Genomic DNA, 20,961 nt, shown 5'->3' with positions numbered 1-20,961 from the left:
GGTTGACTGAGCTATTGTAATCACGATTTTCACGCTGGTTGGACAAAGGAATGTGCCATTTTTTTTAAATCCGCGTCTGAGCAATTTATGTGGGTGATATAATATCGGAGTGGGACATAGTATTGATATACAGAACATAACGGTTCTGATATACAGTTATGTAGAAGTTGTAAAAAATAAATCCGAACGAAACTTAACCTCGTGCGCAAGTACACAGTAATGCTACACCTTTATTAAAATTTATAATTATATTCAGACAACTAAATACTTGCTCCTTATTAAATCAATTCCCAAAGAGATAATTCAGGAAATCCGCTTTCAGTACAGAGGTCGAAATTGTATAGATGGCTAGATCTCGCTCTTATTAAAAAACAACAACTGAAAAACGTATTTCAATAATAAAAAGAATAATTTGATGTTAATCAGAACTAATCATGGTTTACATATAAGTTATCAAAGAAGTATCCTGTTATATTTCTTAAGGTATAAAGCAGAGTTAATTTTAATTAATTTTAACGTTTACAAATATCATGCACTATACAGGGGGCGGGAGGGGGTATGCATATATGGGCTTACCGAATTTAAGTGAGGTTATTTGGAACTTACTTCCAAATAACACGAAAACGACGCCATTTTTGGAAGTAAGTTCCAAATAACCTCACTTAAATTCGGTAACAACCAACCTCGCTTTAACCCGGTAAGCCGGTAAGCTCCTGTATACGCATGCCCCCTCCCCCCCCCCCCTGTACAGTGTATGATATTTGTAAACGTTAAAATTAACGTGCCATAACGGATCATACCATATCATGTCATACCAAACTATACCGTTTAGGATTAAATCATACAATTCCATGCCATGTCATTAAATTCCATCTAATGGCATACCGTACCGCACCGCACCGTATCCAACAGTACATTACGTACCATAACGAACAGTACCGTGAAATACCGTACCGGATCATGTGTCACACGTTTATAACAAATTAAGTAATAAGTTGCTATTCGACTTCATTTAGGATAGTGATTTGGTAATAAAACTTACACACGATAAGTTATTTAAAAAAAACTTTAGATCCGTATTACGCATTTTCTATTAATAACACCAAAAGCTTACAATTCTATGGAAAAGAACACGTTTGTTTAAATTACTTAAATAAGGTAATATAAATAAAAAGCAGTGCAGATGCAAAAGTTTTTTTAGCATTATTTCACGTGTATTTTACAAGTTTGTGTACCGTGTTTTCAGGGTTTTCTTTGTTTAAATGTTTTCTGTAATTGCGATCGGTTAGCGGATCCTCAGATACCAGCTTAATGTTCACAAAGTAGAGTGCGCTATTATGGAACGCAAAAAATCTTTGTTTATGATTTGGCATTAAGTTGAGTCAAGCCGGCATTTGTTAAGGTCAAATTGACATTATGCTGGGTCAAGTTTACCAGTAGTTTGAGTCCAGTTTTCAATCGGTTGTGACAAGTTGTCATAAGGTTAAGTCAAGTAAGCATTGTTGTTGCTTCAAAGTGAAAAAATGCGTAATAAATTTGACATTATGTTGGGTCTAGCTTGCATTATGGTCTGTTACCATGGCATCGGGTTAAGTCGAATAAGCATAATGTTGAGTTGAGTTGACATATGTTTATGTCTATTTGGCATTTAGTTGAGTTTTTATAAGACATTTACCCAGCCAGCACACCAATATCGGAAAGATATCGGCAGCAAAACGGCATATCGGAAAATCGACCAGATGTCTATCCGATGTTAATCCGTTTCGCCGCCCGAAATATATAATTATCAACAAAAACATTTCAAGAGCAACCCTTTTAATGAAATATTAAAAATTTATATATTCGTACCACAAAACATTAATATGGTCAAAAATAAATATACATGTCGACTTGTGCGTAAATAATTGAAGATTTTGGACTATATTTTGATAATATTTATTAGCGAGGTACCTTTTAGCTGAAGCTTTGTTTTAATATTCAGCGTAAGACACTTTTAGAACAGCACTGAGAACTAGTTAGCAGTAGTGCAATACTTTATAATAGCACTGAGAACTAGTCAGCAGTAGTGCAATACGTTATGAACAGCACTGAGTACTAGTCAGCAGTAGTGCAATACTTTATGAACAGCACTGAGAACTAGTCAGCAGTAGTGCAATACTTTATGAACAGAACTGAGTACTAGTCAGCAGTAGTGCAATATTTTATGAACAGCACTGAGTACTAGTCAGCAGTAGTGCAATACGTTATAAACAACACTGAGAACTAGTCAGCAGTAGTGCAATAATTTCTGAACAGCACTGAATACTAGTCAGCAGTAGTGTAATACGTTATGAACAGCACTGAGTACTAGTCAGCAGTAGTGCAATACTTTATGAATAGCACTGAGTACTAGTCAGCTATAGTGCAATACTTTATAAACAGCACTGAGTACTAGTCAGCAATAGTGCAATACGTTATGAACAGCACTGAGTACTAGTCAGCAGTAATGCACTACTTTATGAACAGCACTGAGTACTAGTCAGCAGTAGTGCAATACTTTATGAACAGCACTGAGTAATAGTCAGCAGTAGTGCAATACTTTATGAACAGCACTGAGTACTAGTCAGCAATAGTGCAAAACTGTATGAACAGCACTGAGTACTAGTCAGCAGCAGTGCAATACTTTATGAACAGCACTTAGTACTAGTCAGCAGTAATGCAATACTTTATGAACAGCACTGAGTACTAGTCAGCAGTACTGCAATACTTTATGAACAGCACTGAGTACAAGTCAACAATAGTGCAATACGTTATGAACAGCACTGAGTACTAGTCAGCAGTAGTGCAATACTTTATGAACAGCACTGAGTTCTAGTCAGCAGTAGTGCAATACTTTATGAACAGCATTGAGTACTAGTCAGCAGTACTGTAATACTTTATGAACAGCACTGAGTACTAGTCAGCAGTAGTGCAATACTGTATGAACAGCACTGAGTACTTCTCAGTAGTACTGCAATACTTTATGAACAGCACTGAGTACTAGTCAGCAATAAGGCAAAACTGTATGAACAGCACTGAGTACTAGTCAACAGCAGTGCAATATTTTATGAACAGCACTGAGTACTAGTCAGCAGTAGTGCAATACGTTATAAACAGCACTGAGAACTAGTCAGCAGTAGTGCAATAATTTCTGAACAGCACTGAATACTAGTCAGCAGTAGTGTAATACGTTATGAACAGCACTGAGTACTAGTGAGCAGTAGTGCAATACTTTATGAATAGCACTGAGTACTAGTCAGCTATAGTGCAATACTTTATGAACAGCACTGAGTACTAGTCAGCAATAGTGCAATACGTTATGAACAGCACTGAGTACTAGTCAGCAGTAATGCACTACTTTATGAACAGCACTGCGTACTAGTCAGCAGTAGTGCAATACTTTATGAACAGCACTGAGTACTAGTCAGCAGTAGTGCAATACTTTATGAACAGCACTGAGTGCTAGTCAGCAATAGTGCAAAACTGTATGAACAGCACTGAGTACTAGTCAGCAGCAGTGCAATACTTTATGAACAGCACTGAGAACTAGTCAGCAGTAATGCAATACTTTATGAACAGCACTGAGTACTAGTCAGCAGTACTGCAATACTTTATGAACAGCACTGAGTACTAGTCAGCAATAGTGCAATACGTTATGAACAGCACTGAGTACTAGTCAGCAGTAGTGCAATACTTTATGAACAGCACTGAGTACTAGTCAGCAGTAGTGCAATACTTTATGAACAGCACTGAGTACTAGTCAGCAGTACTGTAATACTTTATGAACAGCACTGAATACTAGTCAGCAGTATTGCAATACTGTATGAACAGCACTGAGTACTAGTCAGCAGTACTGCAATACTTTATGAACAGCACTGAGTACTAGTCAGCAATAGTGCAATACTGTATGAACAGCACTGAGTACTAGTCAGCAGCAGTGCAATACTTTATGAACAGCACTGAGTAGTAGTCAGCAGTAATGCAATACTTTATGAACAGCACTGAGTACTACTCAGCAGTACTGCAATACTTTATGAGCAGCACTGAGTACTAGTCAGCAATAGTGCAATACGTTATGAACAGCACTGAGTACTAGTCAGCAGTAGTGCAATACGTTATGAACAGCACTGAGTTCTAGTCAGCAGAACTGCACTACTTTATGAACAGCACTGAGTACTAGTCAGCAGTAGTGCAATACTTTATGGAGATAATATAAAGAATATGTTATTCGTGTTAGTAAATGTATAAAAGTTCCATGATATTTGAGATTTTAAAACCGTACTTCAAAATATTTAAAAAAAAAACACTGTATATTTTTAAAGTTAACAATAATAGTTGTCCATGAAAAAGTTAGTGAATATCCGGTTTTAATAAATTAAAAAAAAATTGATATTAAAGCAAATGTATTTAAATGATCATTAATAAACCTAAATGTGTATATTTTCAGAAGCTGTCAAACCAGTATTTCCAAACAAAAAAACAGTGAAATACAGTTTTTTTCCAGAAAATAATAATGGCTCCGTTATGTCAGTTTGGCTCAACATAATGACATTTTCACAAGTCATTTTGACTCAACATAATGACATTTTCACTCAACATGACTCGACATAATACCAACTTACCAAGCGTTTTGGCGTCTGGAGACGCTATCATATAATAAAAGTGTTATTGTTTTCGCGCTGTTATCATACTTCATCTACAAACTTCGGTAAATGCATGTACAAAACTGGATCTATGTCGGAGATCATACCTTTAAGTAGTCTACATCTTACGAACATCCACCAGGCATTGTGGAACAGTTATCAAATCGAATTTGTTATTATTTTGAACTTCATAATAATTAGATAGATGCATCTTACATCAGTCATTCTAAGTTTGACCCTCTACGGAACGTCCATACCATGGCTGCATGGTGAATACAATACGTGTATAATTGATATTATGAAGGTTCGAGAGTCCACTTAACAATTTTTGAAGAAAGTTTGGATGAAGATTCCATGAAAACTGTATGAGTAAAAGAGCGGCGTATATATAGTTTGGTATAAACAAAGGGCAAATACGCTGAAGTGTCAGGTATGAATCGGCTGGTATTAAAACTGGGCCTCCATTTTTACATCAACAAACATTTCGAGACCGTTTGGAGACAGTTCGAGGACAATGGTACGAATTACCGGTATTATAAAAGAAAGCGTAGGTTTATGGTTCTTGTGCATGGCACTTCTCATTGATATCTATACACATACGAAGACAGGCCCAATTGTATATCCCTCCGCCTTTGGGGGTGTGGGTGGGAGATAAGTTGTGCATAATGTCTTCTGCTAACTTACATGTGCGTCGGGTCTTTCGGAATATCTCACGTCATGTGCGAATTAATTCATATTCTTCCGTTTTAAGTGAAACAAATCTTTTTGTCAGTTTTGGGAACTCACATTCACGTGTTTCGTTAAGCAGATAAACCTAACGCAGAAAAGCACCGTGAAAGTTATCAAGATAAGGTTTACTAGCTTAAAATCCGAGGATCATTTTGTTAAGATTCCCGAAGCGTACACAAATAATTGCTAGGATTTATGTTGAAATAATTCTCCCAGCCATTTAACTGTTACCTTGGATTTAATAGGCCCTTTGTCAATTAATAGCGTAACTGTAAGCACTCATTACTGGTAAACCTGCTGAACCAAGAAAAAACTGGTAAACCTGCTGAACCAGGAAAAGTGGTTGTAGCTTGACACCGACCGCCGAGATACGGGTGAAATACTTGAAACCGCCTAATGTAGCGTGAAGCCACCACTTACATCGCTGCTAGCAGCGCTTTGCAAGGTCAGATGTATTTGTTGTAGAGCGAAATGTTTAAATCAGATCGTTTATATATCATTAGGACTCAAGCCACAGTCAGGATTTTGCGTATGAAATTCTAACAAAGGGCATTAACAATGTAATTATGGGTATCAATGCTTATAGAAAGGTCTGCGTGTCACAAACTTACATACACTTGTTCACCATAAAACCCGTCGAAAATAAAGTTATAAGGCCATTGGCATTTCAATATCGGGTAAGTCGATTTAAAATGTGAACCTTAAAAACAAATGTTGCTAATATATAGGATTTAATTATTGAGGAAAAACTAGGACATGGTCACATTTCAATGTTTATCTATAGTGTCCTGTCCAGAAACTGTTGGCGAAAATAAAACACCTGGTATTCCAAAATTACAGCAATAATGTTGCAATCTGCATCATAAATGTTTATTTTGATATCGATACAAGAGCACCTCATAACGGGTGCCACGCTCGGCTACGGGTGCAGTTTTTAATAAATGAAAGCTTGTCAGAATATTTTTTTTAGAGGTCACAGTGACCTTGACCTTTGACCTAGTGACCCCAAAATGGGTGTGGCGTGTAGAACTCATCAAGGTGCTTCTACATATGATGTTTCACAGTTGTAGGTGGAAGCACTTTGATTTTAGAGCCAATGTTAAGGTTTTAGCACGAGGACGTCGGGCGACGAGCTGGCTATGACAATACCTCGGGTTTTCTCCGAAAACGCCGAGCTAATAACACACTTAAAGGGGCCGTCCAACAGTAAATTGACAAAATTAAAAAAAGTTGTTTCAGATTCGCAAATTTTCGTTTGTGTTATGATATTTTTGAGGAAATAGTAATACTGACCATTTACCATGCTCTTAAATATCCATTATATGCATCTTTTGACGATTTGAAAACCTGAAAATTATATATATTTTGGGAAACTACGAGGATTGCTTATACAGGTAAAAATACATCCGTTCTAAGCATCAGCATAGATGGTCGAGTCCGGCACTTTTGCGTCCGGAGACATATCTTGGAAGTGCTTTGGCGGATTTCATTGAAACTTGGTAGGAGTATATATATATGGATAAGAGGATGATGCATTGTACAAATGGCATTGTACACCATCTGTTAATAAGTGATTTATGGCCCTTTGTATCTTGAAAAAATGCTTTTTTGTGTCCGGAGCCATATCTTGGAAATGCTTTGGCGTATTTTATTGAAACTTGGTACGAGTATACAGTCTACTCTCGTTATTTCGACATCTGATATCTCGATTTTCTCGATATGTCGAAGTAAGCTCAATGTCCCAACTTTTTCCCTTCTTTATCTATATTAATAAGCATAGCATATCTCGATTTTCGTTGTCGAATAATTTGATATCTCGATATTAAAATTTGTCCCGAGTTCCGATTTTACATGTATTTACTGTGGTTTATCTCCAAGTGTCGGCAAAGGTGAGAAATTTTTTCTTTAATACTTCACCGTCCCGCTTCGCCCGGCTGCTCCCGATACTGTGCGGTAGATAATTGATCCGTTAATTGCATCAATGACCACACGTGTGTAATGTCGTTAGACATTAACACTTGAGTAAGGCATGTCACTTTATAACGTGTGGGTTTATTTTATCCTGTACTAATAATCGATTGAACTTTGCATTTCAAACTACAAAATGTACATGTACAGTTGAGTATTCCGGAACGTGATTTACGCATGTTCAGATGAAAACCCTCGTCTTGTTTAGACGTCAATTGCATCATAACTTTAAATAGCAACATTACCGGATGTTTACTCGACAGTTTAGAAAATGATAAACGCATGTGTACTGTTCATACAATTCAGTAACACTTAAAACGTCATTTTAAGCATTTCTATAGCAAATTTCATCGTGCCTCGTAAAAATGCGTATATATCAGGTAATAGATGGGGTAGTAGAGAGCATTATGCCACACGGTGACGGCTTTAGTTAGACCACTTAGCAGGTATATAGATGTTAAAAACAAGGTAAATTTTCGTCTCATTTTTTCTTTGAAAACGCCTTATCGGATATCTCGAACTCTCGTTATCTCGATTTTTTTCTTGTTGCCGCCGAGTTCGAGATAACGAGAGTAGACTGTATATATAGATAAGAGAATGATGCACGCCAAATGGCATTGTACACCATTGGATAATAACAGAGTTATGGCCCTTTGTATCTTGAAAAAATCTTTTTTGTGTGTCCGGAGCCATATCTTGGAAGTGCTATGACAGATTTCATTGAAACTTGGTACGAGTATATGTATATGAATAAGATAATGATGCACGTTGGCGTTGTCCATCAGTCCAGAAAACTTTTGTGTCCAGAAGTATATTGGCGGGGGATATCAATTCAACGAATTTGCTTGTTTCCTTTTTTACTGGAGATTTTTGGGTCAAATGTTTAAATTTATCAATATAAAGCATTTAATGACATGTTTCAATGCATGCCCAAATCTGTTGGACGGCCCCTTTAATTATGAAACTTCTAATCTTATCATACAAGACTGCGAGAGAAACCAAACCGAGATGATAATACGCCTTATTCGGAACTCGGATGCATTTTACTACTTCTATGTATAAACAACGGTTGACTGTTTTGCCTTAGTTTTACGTGTTTATTCGCATATTGGGAAAAATTTGTAGGTAAACTTTTACATATTATATTGCGCAAACAAGCTGAAAATATTGTTATAACGTGTCCAAATGTACACCCGAACAGTATGTACTGAATCCAAAATATTTTAGAACACAGATAGCACATTACACGAGTTATCAAACATATGATTCCAAAATAAAGCACGCATTGAAAAAAGTTCACGAGATCACGGTTGTTTAGTCAGCACACGAACAGTGGAACATACTGCTAACCCATACGTATCTGCTCACAGTCGGGTTGAACACGCTCGTCGTCTTCTGGTTTAGGGTACGGCGCCTGTAAATACAGTAGTTGTAAATTCACATAACTTGTTAATTTGATGTTGAATTGTTTGGAAGTGTACACGAGTATAATATATTTATGTAACATTTTCATCCACTATCACAAATCCATTTAATCTGTGTACACACGAAGTAGAAGTGTACATTTCATAAAAAAAATGATCAAACAGATAATACTTCTGAAAAGACATCTAATCGTTTCCATGGAAACATCATGTTCGTTTTGTTAACCTGAAGGATTAATAACAAGTATCATAACAATGTTTAAAGGAATGCCTCTGGGCTAAAAAAAAACGCAGGTAAAGATGGGAACATTTACGGAAACGTTCAAAATACACGCACTTTACATATCGTTACTATGAATAGAAACAAACTGACGTCAAGAGCGGGTCGTTATTCGTATTCACTGCGCCACAATGGTCATATTGGCAGGGGTCGATTTTCCCATTTGACAAAAATATGCTCGCGCGACTTTAAATGAACAAAATTGCACCGTCACTCAGTTATACTGTTATAGACAATGGTAATAATATTACAATATTCCCATGTTATGTTTTCCATCCATAAATCTTTATTTTAATCTTAAAACACACTGGTTTTGAAACGTGTGACTCAAATGCTTAACATTCCGACCAAAATGCGATTTAACAAACCTTTAAGTCGGAATATTTTACTGTTAATAAAAGTAACAAAACACGTCCAAATATTTCAGATAATCCAGAAAATCTAGTTTTTTTTGTTAAAAAAATTACGTAACACGAGACACGAGATAAATATCGTATTGATTGATATAAGTATAATATAAGCCTGGAAAGCTGGTTCGGTGGTTTAATAAAGGAACAACATAGGATTATATGTAATATCAAAGATAATATACAGCATGAACCGGACATTTATAATCGACCCTAGCCGTATAACGACCCTTTGACAAAAGCCATCGGGCCGTTATATCGGCAGCAGGCCAATTATAGACGTCGGCCCTGATCTGCCACATGTTATTGTCTAAACAAGACATGTGTTTGTCAGAAACACAATGCCCCCTATTGCGCCGCTTTGAAATAAAATTTCATTTTATCGTCTGGCAGGTTTAGAAATTATCTCCCTTTTAAAGCTAATTACTTCAATCGGATTGTATTTTTTTACTTTTGACCTTGAAGGATGACCTTAACCTTGACCTTTCACCACTCAAAATGTGCATGTCCATGAGATACACGTGCATGCCAAATATCAAGTTGCTATATTCAATATTCAAAAAGTTATGACCAAATTTCAACGAAGGTTTAAGTTTTAGGAAAGAAAAATACAATGATATTTGACCTTTGACCTTGAAGGATGACTTGACATTGACTTTTCACCACTTAAAATGTGCAGCTCCATGATATACACATCCATGCCAAATATGAAGTTGCTATCTTCAATGTTGCAAAAGTTATCAAACTTTAACCAAGGTTAAAGTTTTGGGACAGAATGACAGTCAAACAAACAGACAGACAGACAGGCCAAACACAATATACCCCGATCATTCGATCCGGGGGCATAAACATTTACATGTTTATGTACATTAACCTCTTCATCGCTCTCTCGTTTTTGCTCTGTTTTCTCTTTAAGTTGAAAGTTTCCATCTTTTTCCTCAACTTCAAGGTCACTCTCTGCTGAAAGGTCAGACAGCGTCTCGTCTGTCTCTTCTGTTTGGGTCGGCTGGTGGGTCATGAAAAAGAAGTAAACATTGTATGTATTCATGTTATTGACTGCAAGTCTGTTGCAGATTTCGACAAGCATATCGAGTCAATAGCGTAACGAGATTAATTCAACGTTACTCGAATAGAAAACTCTGAAGGGCTTGGCTCCTAGTTTTTAGTCATCATATACGGTGGTTGTTTTTATAGCAATTCTTTATGAAATTACAAAGTCGACAAAGTTGCATCATCAAAGCGAGTGGCATTGGTATGTAAGCCAATCCTAACGTATTCGGAATAATATATTATTCGAAAATTAAGTTTGCAAATTATAAAATATTACAATGTTCTCAATCTAAGAATCACAACATTGATGAATGTAAGAATCCTAACAAAAAGTCATACTGACGCAAAATTTGTAAAATTTGATCTCCGTGTCTATCTTGACCTTGACTCTAGAGACATGCGTCTTTTCTGTGACACACAGTCACTAAAAGAGTACAACTGCTGAATGTTATTGCAGAATCCTTTTGTTGAAAGTGATGTTATGGCTTAATTATGAATCATTCATCAAATTTGTTATCTTTGACCTCGATGTGGAACTGTAACCTTGTCTGCTGGGTTAAAGGTCTTAAATGTGGATTCGATGACCTTCGCTTTTTGACACGTTGGTACGAAAATGTATTTACTTACATTTTAATATTAATTAAAATATAGTTCAGATAGATTTTTTTATCTTTTTTATAATTTGTCTTACTGAAAACCCACACATATTAAATCGCAAAAAAAATCGCTGGCAACAAATAAGACTTTTACTTTTCCGGCCATTACAAGTACGAAGAAATACTTCAATCATGACTTAAATACGACTAATTAAACTACCAACGTTTTTAACTACGAGCACTGTAACTACGACTATGACTAAAACAACATTTTCCTCGCCCTGACCTCGTAGTCCGGGTCGTCTTCAGAGTTGTAGTTGTCGTAGTCGAAGTTTGCCAGGTCGTCGTCGCTGCCGTCTTCAGACACGATCTCGTCGTGCTTCCGCTTCTTCTCTGCGTCTGCACTTCCGGCCACCAGGGAACCTTAAACAGTCGAGTGGATGAGAGGCAGGCCTTATTACAGGGAATTCTCAAATTAAGGAGGGGGTCTCAATGGGCTTTCAATGTCAAAAGGCGAAAGTACTGGTATTCCGACGTATTTGTTTTATTTTATTTGATTCATGTTTTACGGGTTTTACGGGTGTTAGAACTAGTATACAAGCTGTAAGGAAGTTGTCTTCGTAATCATAAAAATCATTACAATGATCGGTGCGATTCCATTTTACGTCAAAATTTAAATGTTCTTATTTATTCGTGCAGATGTCTTCGTGCAAATTTTAGCCGTCAATACATTAACACTGGATTTTTTGTATCAAAACATATTTTTTTAATAATATACCGGTACTATCTTGACACGCATTTTGGATACTTTCGGTTTCACGAAAGCTGCCGATTGGACAAAAGAGTCCACTTTTACGCGTATCTATTTAAATAGTGTAAATGTTAATTTTCTTGAATTAAAGGTCGAGTTTTACATATCAGCGAGAGCCTGATGGGAAAATAACTGTTTATGGATATGTGAAGCAGGTGATGAAGACCTGAAGAACTAACCGAGTTCATATTTATCCCACCCTTCATTCAAATTGCTTTGGAATGTTTAGTTATCAAAAATGTACCGGTATGTCAAGCAAAGATAGTGATGAAATGAATTTGAAAATATATATGAATAATTTACAAAATCCAAGTATTCTATTATTAATAATTTTCGATGAAAGATTTATTAATAATTTCAAATTTATATATAATAATTAAGAAATCATCGACGTGTAAGCGTTGGTTATTGCAGTAATAACCAACGGTTTGGAGCACAGGATGGAAGCCCATAGTATTATTATATATATATATATATATATATATATATATATATATATATATATATATATATATATATATATATATATATATGCTATAATAGCATATATATATAAACAAAATAATAAAAAATAATAATATGGGCTTCCCTCCTGTGGTTTGGAGTACCGATGCGTAGTAATTAAACCACGAGGGCGTAGCCCGAGTGGTTTGGTAACAAGCATCGGAACGACGAACCGTTGGTTATTACCGCAATAACCAACGCTTACACGTCGTTATTTCGATTCTAACACGATTTCATTAAGACGTTATCCGCGATTTAAAGGTTATAAATGAGAATTATATTAACCGAACGTCCTCCACTTTTCCGTGAAAACGTGACGTCACCACAAAATCAAATGACGTCGTCTTCATTCATAAACAGTGAGCGGATAATCATATTGACGTCATACTTATCTCTAAACATAAACAAATATTTTGCTTATTGATTCGAATAAAAGGGATACAATCATAACACAAATACATTAAATGAACGAAGCATGACATTTTAGTACTATTTTGGTTGAAGTAAACTGCAGTTTAAAGTGTTAGAACTAGTATACAAGCTGTAAGGAAGTTGTCTTCGTAATCATAAAAATCATTACCATGATCGGTGCGATTCCATTTTACGTCAAAATTTAAATGTTCTTATTTATTCGTGCAGATGTCTTCGTGCAAATTTTAGCCGTCAATACATTAACACTGGATTTTTTGTATCAAAACATAATTTTTTAATAATATACCGGTACTATCTTGACACGCATTTTGGATACTTTCGGTTTCACGAAAGCTGCCGATTGGACAAAAGAGTCCACTTTTACGCGTATCTATTTAAATAGTGTAAATGTTAATTTTCTTGAATTAAAGGTCGAGTTTTACATATCAGCGAGAGCCTGATGGGAAAAGAACTGTTTCTGGATATGTGAAGCAGGTGATGAAGACCTGAAGAACTAACCGAGTTCATATTTATCCCACCCTTCATTCAAATTGCTTTGGAATGTTTAGTTATCAAAAATGTACCGGTATGTCAAGCAAAGATAGTGATGAAATGAATTTGAAAATATATATGAATAATTTACAAAATCCAAATATTCTATTATTAATAATTTTCGATGAAAGATTTATTAACAATTTCAAATTTATATATAATAATTAAGAAATCATCGACGTGTAAGCGTTGGTTATTGCAGTAATAACCAACGGTTTGGAGCACAGGATGGAAGCCCATAGTATTATTATCTATATATATATATATATATATATATATATATATATATATATATATATATATATATATATATATGCTATAATAGCATATATATAAAAAAAAAATTAATAATATGGGCTTCCCTCCTGTGGTTTGGAGTACCGATGCGTAGTAATTAAACCACGAGGGCGTAGCCCGAGTGGTTTGGTAACAAGCATCGGAACGACGAACCGTTGGTTATTACCGCAATAACCAACGCTTACACGTCGTTATTTCGATTCTAACACGATTTCATTAAGACGTTATCCGCGATTTAAAGGTTATAAATGAGAATTATATTAACCGAACGTCCTCCACTTTTCCGTGAAAACGTGACGTCACCACAAAATCAAATGACGTCGTCTTCATTCATAAACAGTGAGCGGATAATCATATTGACGTCATACTTATCTCTAAACATAAACAAATATTTTGCTTATTGATTCGAATAAAAGGGATACAATCATAACACAAATACATTAAATGAACGAAGCATGACATTTTAGTACTATTTTGGTTGAAGTAAACTGCAGTTCGCGGACATTTATTTATTTTCCGAATCGCGCGTTAGCGCACGTGCAATTTACTTAACTAATTCTTGGAATTTCCAAAACTATTTTCAAAACAATTGTCTTCGCCCGTGGTTTGTTGCAGAATAAACAACGGTAGTTTTCCTTCTTTGTATATAGAAAACAAGTCACGTGCCGTGTTGGAATTACTTATAACATTCATCACGTTGCATTATGGTAAAAGATGTATAAATATTTATAATTTAAATGTATTTGTAATTTTAATATTCAATAGTATTCTTTACGTTACACACTTTTACCGTCGAGTCCAATGCGTCCGGTGGAATCTAGCCCCAGCAGGCGGAACGTCTTCTGGGTCAGTCGTCCGAGCAGGGAGGCGGAGACCTTCTTCCGGGGGGACACCTGGAATAGTGGTGTGAGTCGGGTTTTTTGCTGACTTCTTATGCAAACCGGTTTTTTACAATGTAACTAACATATTGTATAGTTATGTTCCGTTTTACCATGCCGTCACTTCGCCATTTTCGAATAAATAACTGCTGACAATTTCTTCTTAACGTAAAAACTCAATTGACGCATTCATTAACTTATTGATGCGTACCGGTAATTACTAACGAGATTTTTTGGTTGTAGTATTTTTAGTGTGTGTATGACTTGATTATAAAGATTCTTTAAATACATGACACGTGTTTTATTTACTTAATACTCGCCAATTAATACAAAGATAACAACTGTATGAAAACACAATTAAAGCCAGTGTTTCGAACTTCAACAAATAGCAGGAAGTATAATTTTCTTTTAAAATTCACAATTGTGTATCAACTCCCGTTAAATAACGCTGTCGCGTTTTTTTCTTTGCATCATACTTCTAAAGTCGTTATTTATTGGTCAATAAACATTATGTTTTCAACGTTTCAATTTAATTAATCACACGCAATAATGTTAACATATTAATTGCAAACAAAGCGAGCAGTCCCAATAAAATCAATATTGGACCAATGTTACCTTCCGCCTAGCCTCGATTTCCCTCTCCTTGTCTGGGGACATGGACCCCCTGCTGATCCGCTTCTTACGGCCACAAATGTAGCGGCGCACGTACTTCAAGCGGTTTACCTATGAGGGAAGCATTCAAGTAGACGCTATTTTTGTCAATGAATTTAAGTATACGCTATTTTTGTCAATGAAAACATTGCGTTTCCTTACTAGTTTCGGTGCCGGTATATGTATGGCCTTCTATCAGGTACAAACAATTCTTAAACAAAGTAATGGCAACTGGTCAACACTGCAATTTATAACATAGTTGAGGTCAAGGAGCGATGAAACTTCTTGTAATTCATCCTCTTTATATATTTGATAACAGATACCAGGGACAGTGAGGCCAGTGTAACTGCGGGTGTGATTTCTAACGGGTTGCCGGAAGCCATACATGCATTTTCAAAGTACCCAAGTGACCAATCGTGGAGTCGGTCATAGTTTATGATACACATATTCGAGGAAAATAGATCACAAACGAAATGCTTACCACATATGTCAGGAAATCCCGAACGTAACACCTTATATTGAAAACTACGCTCTGAAAAGAAATTCCGTCTTCATTATAAAAAATACTTAAATCTTTATATGCTTATTTCGTTGCAAAAACGTACTTAATTTGATGTTTCATAAATAAACATTTTTTTCTGAGATGCTTGAACATTGTTTAGTTTTAAAGTTTGCTTTAATGTATTTCATAAATTGCAATTAGTGGATCATCAAACATGTCATGGTCTGTTTAACAAAGACGTTAATGACAAACGTGTTACAGATCACAAACTGGTTATAGATAACCAACTGGTCGTAAATGACCAACTAGTCGTAAATGACTAACTAGTCGTAAATGACCAACTAGTCGTAAATGACCAACTGGTCGTTAATGACCAACTGGTCGTCAATTACCAACTAGTCGTTAATGACCAACTAGTCGTTAATGACCAACTGGTCGTCAATGACCAACAGGTCGTCGTCAATGACCAACTGGTCGTCAATGAACCTGAACTTGAGGAAAGCGTCAGGAATAAGCAAGTTTTTAGTTGTTATACAGACATGAATCTGGTACCTTTGGAAAGGCCGGCGAGGTTTGTAAACTTTTGTCCGACGGTTTTTTTTCAGCACCCCCTTCATCGGAAAGTTCATCTTTCTGTATGTCAACAATGGATATTTACAGAGTTAGTGGTGTATACTTATGAATGCAATTATTTTTGTTAAACTATCGTTTTCTTCAGCATATTACAGGCAAAGAACGTGTCAAAATGGGGTAAAATGATTCAATACGGTCACTCGAAGTATGGATGAAGGTTTGTGTGGTTTTTTGGATTAATTCATGATTTACTTCTATATACGCTATCTATAGTGCAATTTAAGTCTAAATACATAAATGAACACGTTAACAGACTTATTAATTATTGAATAACTACTGACACCAATTACTGAGCGTTCTTTAATTTAAACTACGTGAAAGGTAGTTTTTCGAAACTTTTCTATATTAGTAGATGCTAGTTATTAACTTATTACAGTTATGATAGTGTTTGTTTTAAAAGGTTGTATATAGGGCAACACAGTTGGAATACTTGATCATCAATTGGTCGCGGACTGCACTTTCTGTCCCACTTGTCCCTAGTGTTCAAGAGGGCTGCGGCGGAATCTGTAGCTCCGATAACTAAGTCAAGACCGCTGACGAGCAGTCGGCCTGGCGGCGTCTTCACCGCAAACCTGACCGCTGACCGGAAGCTGCTCGACGCCTTTGACTTCAACTGATAAAATACACGAACTCTTATCCCCAAATGATGTATATTTTCTGTATAATCAGTTATGGGTTTTTTTGTTTATCGACCATAAATATATTTTGTACATCATTAAAACGTACATGATTTAACGAAATGTTCTTTGTTTAAATCAAACACAAAAACACAGAAAAGCATTAATGCGCAATAATTCATAAATACAAGCATGAACGAATAAAAATTTAAGAAATACAGAAATAATATGATAATTTTTTATTTATATCTTCCCGATAGACACTAGACATATTTCTTATAACATTTTAGTATTAATATAAGCAAGTTTTATAAACATTACCTCTTCCGGTGACTGGTGCAGGCTGGGATATTTCTCCTTCAGCCGACACACACTTTCTCCTGCCAATTCATCCACTCGCTGGGCTGAAACCAATGGACATAACAATGGATTTACTTTCTTAAACTACGAAATAAACTTACGTTGAACAAAACATTCCACCTGTTGCAATAGCCTATTTACACAAAATGTACGCTGCATATATACTACTGCACTACTACAAGTTCAAAATGTAATATCTTTTCTAATTGGTCACTCGTATTTCTATATTTTTCGAAATTCGACATCGTTACGTGCTATTTTAGATTTAAATGTGTCGTATTTTGAAATCAATTCGACACAAATAGGGGACAATAACCACGTATACCGGTGAAAAAATCGCTTCACTCAACAACATTTTTAATGATATCTTCCTAGTAAGGGAGCGGTATTTATAATTTACTTTTTTGTTCTGTATCATTTCAGGCAAGAGTTAGCAAGCTATGAAGTTGTATTTATTTCAAAGTAGAAACACTCTTTTGCATTGTTTTATTGCTTTTATTTTAATAAAATTAAAATTTTCGGACATTAAAATGTTGTCTCTAAATTTTCGGACACCTGAAATTTATTAATATTTACCGTATCTTAATTTTCGGACTGGAAAAAATATAATTATTTTTAAGTGTCCGAACACTTAGAGTAATACGGTACTACTCTTTTGCTACAAGTGTCGACCGCTACACACACGGATCCTTGAAATCATTACGCAAAGCTCAAACCCATTTGCATGTTCACAGTTCGTGTTTGCCTCGTCGTCGCCATGAAAATACGGAGCCCAAGCGGGGGATTGAACCCACGACCTCCGTAGTGGTAGTCCGAAAGTCTAACCACGTCGTTAAAGAGCTAGTCCAACAGCAAGACTGTTGGAAGTGATCTTACATGACTACAACACTGTGCAATTATCAACATACGCCGGTTGGCAATAATAAAAATAACGTGCATGTAATTGAAAAGAAAACAGTACAAAAGTGTACCTACCGATACCAAGCGTGTAGGAAAGTCGTCCGAACAGACCGGACAGTCCATGTTCCGCGGCCGTCAGCCCAGTGCTTAGAAGCCAGTAACGTTTCTTTGCACTGGAATAAATGTCACCGGCGACTTGGATAACTGGAAGGCCGTTTATTTCCTTGAAAAACGACGATGACAACGGAGTTTCAACTTTCTTTTCTATCGCCATGTTGCCTTTTCTTGTCCTTCTCTCTCGAGAAATATCTAGCTCTCTCCACTGACCTCTGCGCCGCGAAATGCAGATCACAACTGACACGGCGCACGAGAAAATCGTGCAGTTATTTTGAGAAATCACACAAACCAATCGTAATTTGCGGAGCAGTCTAAGTGAGAACTCCGTGGGTACATACCATTTTAAAATAGTGCAGACAAACGGGCTATTGTCTTTTGTACTCGATTCCTCTCCTATAATTTGCATTTATTGTATACCATAACATATACTTTTAAATCACATTACCTGGTCTTAAACAAAACTAGAACTAGTTGATTGATTTAAGAGCACACAACCCTCCCTATTCAGGATGAGCCTAATGAAGACTGGTTCTCTGTACGAGTAGCAGACAGTGCACTTATACACGTTAATATACCGTGCGCTTTTTAAAACGGTATATATGTAACTTGAAGCTTTTTGTATATTATATGATAACATTTACTTGGTCAGCAAGAATTTTCACAATCCAGTGTTGTTTTAACATTGAAGTTTTCTCACTGAATGTGGTCTTGTCCTGAGCATGAGCCTCATGCTACTTACAATGAATTACAAGTTTCAATACATATACAAATAACACAAACGTTGATTTTGCCGATGTGGACCGTGACAATATCATGCTGTTGTCATCTTATCAGTTTTCTGGTCCTTAAACTAAAACTCATGAATGTTCACATGGAAACATGTATATTTGTATTCGTGGTTTTACAAGTATATATAACATAATATGTTTTGACAAATGAGTATCGACTAATGTAGCCAAAAATAAAATCACCACAGCTTAAATAATTATCACTGTAGCATTCGAACTATCAGAAACTATCAAGATAGAATTGCAATACGTTCTATTCGCCACGTTGGTTCATTTTTATTTATAGAAAGAACATTCAAGTTACGTATTCGATTTGAATAAGGAATTATGAACCAGTTCCTTATTCTTTATTCAAACTAGATACGGAACTGGATTATCATTATTTAAATCTAAGTATAAATGTATTGAATTTAGTATTTTAAATATACAACCTATATTTAATGATATTTATTTATATGTGGTTAACGTTGGATCAATTGCATCGATGTTAAAGTAAGAAAATGCCAGTTCAGTATTCGGCTTGAATAAGGAATAAGGAACTTGTTCCTTGTTCCTTATTCAGTCGCGAAAAAGGAACTTCATTATAAATAAAAGCAAACATGTTGAAATGTACAAGACTGCAATTTAATATCACATACACGTAAAATAATGTTGTATGCTCTAGGTTTTGTTAATGTGAAAATATTAGAAAGTATCGGTTCGGTTAAAACAAGAAATCATATGCAAGCGCGAATAAGAAACATTATTAAAAATGTAACGTAATACATACAGTAAATGTACAGTATTCGAGTTATTTTTTTAAATTAACTTAAGAATTCACCGCATGAGTTTATTTCTTCACCATCGACATATATCGTATGCTTATATTTGATTAGCACGCAGTTTTCTTTTTTCACCATCGAAATATATCTTATGTAGGACCCATTTTCGCATGACACGGCTATGAAAGTGCGATTTGAATGTGTCGCAAGAATACTGCGTGTTTGAGGCGTTCCGGCCAGCGTAGCTCAAGCCCAGCCTGCGCATTTGCGCAGTCTGCTCAGAGGCGATGCTGTCTGCTATAAAATCACTCTAGGTTTAATGTTTTCATTATGTATCTCCTGACCAGCCCGTTCTTTAAAATTTTCAGTGAGTATTGTAAATGGCACATTTTAGCACCCCTTTTTTGGATATAAAATTGATTTCAAAATAGCAAATATAGCACTTTGGAAAATAACGGTAGCCTTTTCAGGCGTTAAGGAACGATTTCTGGACTTGCTGACCGAGTACGACAAACATTGTGATTATATAATGAAACGATTTCCCTCTTATCGTGACCCTATACTATTTCGGTATTTCGGTGTATGTCTTCTCATCTTGAAAGCAAACTGTATTTATCGATAGTCAATTATTTCTTCCCACGACGATTTAGTGACCGATTACAGACCCTGAAATTCTGCAAGATGGATTTTCAAGTTTTTAACGCAACATTTTAACTGGGCCACAATTTGTGTCTAATTGTCGTTTGAACATGCAGAGAGTAGTCCGGAATTCCTCACACAGAACAGTGTTACATCTATTACACTGTGCACAGACACAGTGATGTAGCAAAAGTAATGAGAATTTCTCTCGAATCAACCTATGAAATATTCGAATGTATCCATTTATGCCTGCTGGCGGTACGGTAAGGTCATGTATATTGTATATTTTGAATTAGTATATGGTGTCAAAAAAGGGAATTTCACATCATGATGTTATATTCTTAGTGTGATAGGTATTCGATATTCCAACAATGTTTTTTAATATGATGGTGAATGCAAATTTTATTTTATATTAACTGCTTGTC

At 35.8% G+C, this 20,961-nt stretch overlaps 1 protein-coding gene across 2 annotated transcripts; it reads right to left on the bottom strand.

The window, feature by feature from the left end:
• Positions 1 to 8,441: 8,441 nt before the first annotated feature.
• On the bottom strand, positions 8,442 to 18,601 carry LOC127881470 (uncharacterized). 2 transcript variants are annotated; one of them, XM_052429372.1, is made up of 10 exons: positions 18,307 to 18,601; positions 17,293 to 17,375; positions 16,785 to 16,967; positions 16,274 to 16,354; positions 15,701 to 15,751; positions 15,184 to 15,291; positions 14,475 to 14,583; positions 11,402 to 11,538; positions 10,344 to 10,475; positions 8,442 to 8,772 (listed from the first exon to the last, which is right to left on the bottom strand). In XM_052429372.1, exons 1-10 carry the CDS (start codon positions 18,503 to 18,505, stop codon positions 8,704 to 8,706), a joined length of 1,152 nt encoding a protein of 383 aa, XP_052285332.1. In that variant the 5' UTR covers positions 18,506 to 18,601; the 3' UTR covers positions 8,442 to 8,703. The 2 variants fall into 2 exon arrangements, with proteins under 2 accessions (XP_052285332.1, XP_052285333.1); XM_052429373.1 differs by having other exon boundaries at positions 14,481 to 14,583.
• Between the last annotated feature and the right edge of the window lie 2,360 nt (positions 18,602 to 20,961).

Source organism: Dreissena polymorpha, chromosome 5 (genome assembly GCF_020536995.1).
Source record: "Dreissena polymorpha isolate Duluth1 chromosome 5, UMN_Dpol_1.0, whole genome shotgun sequence".
NCBI classification, from domain to species: domain Eukaryota; kingdom Metazoa; phylum Mollusca; class Bivalvia; order Myida; family Dreissenidae; genus Dreissena; species Dreissena polymorpha.
The sequence above is the reverse complement of the archived record's forward strand: the minus strand, read 5'-3'. Positions and strand labels throughout refer to the sequence as shown.

Coding starts and splice junctions, on each gene's coding strand:
- LOC127881470 (XM_052429372.1), bottom strand. CDS start 18,505: ATGGCGATAGAAAAGAAAGTTGAAACTCCGTTGTCATCGTCGTTTTTC. Junction 16,355..16,784: donor CGCGACCAATTGATGATCAA/GTATTCCAACTG, acceptor GTTGACATACAG/AAAGATGAACTTTCCGATGA. Junction 10,476..11,401: donor AAGACGACCCGGACTACGAG/GTCAGGGCGAGG, acceptor ATGACCCACCAG/CCGACCCAAACAGAAGAGAC.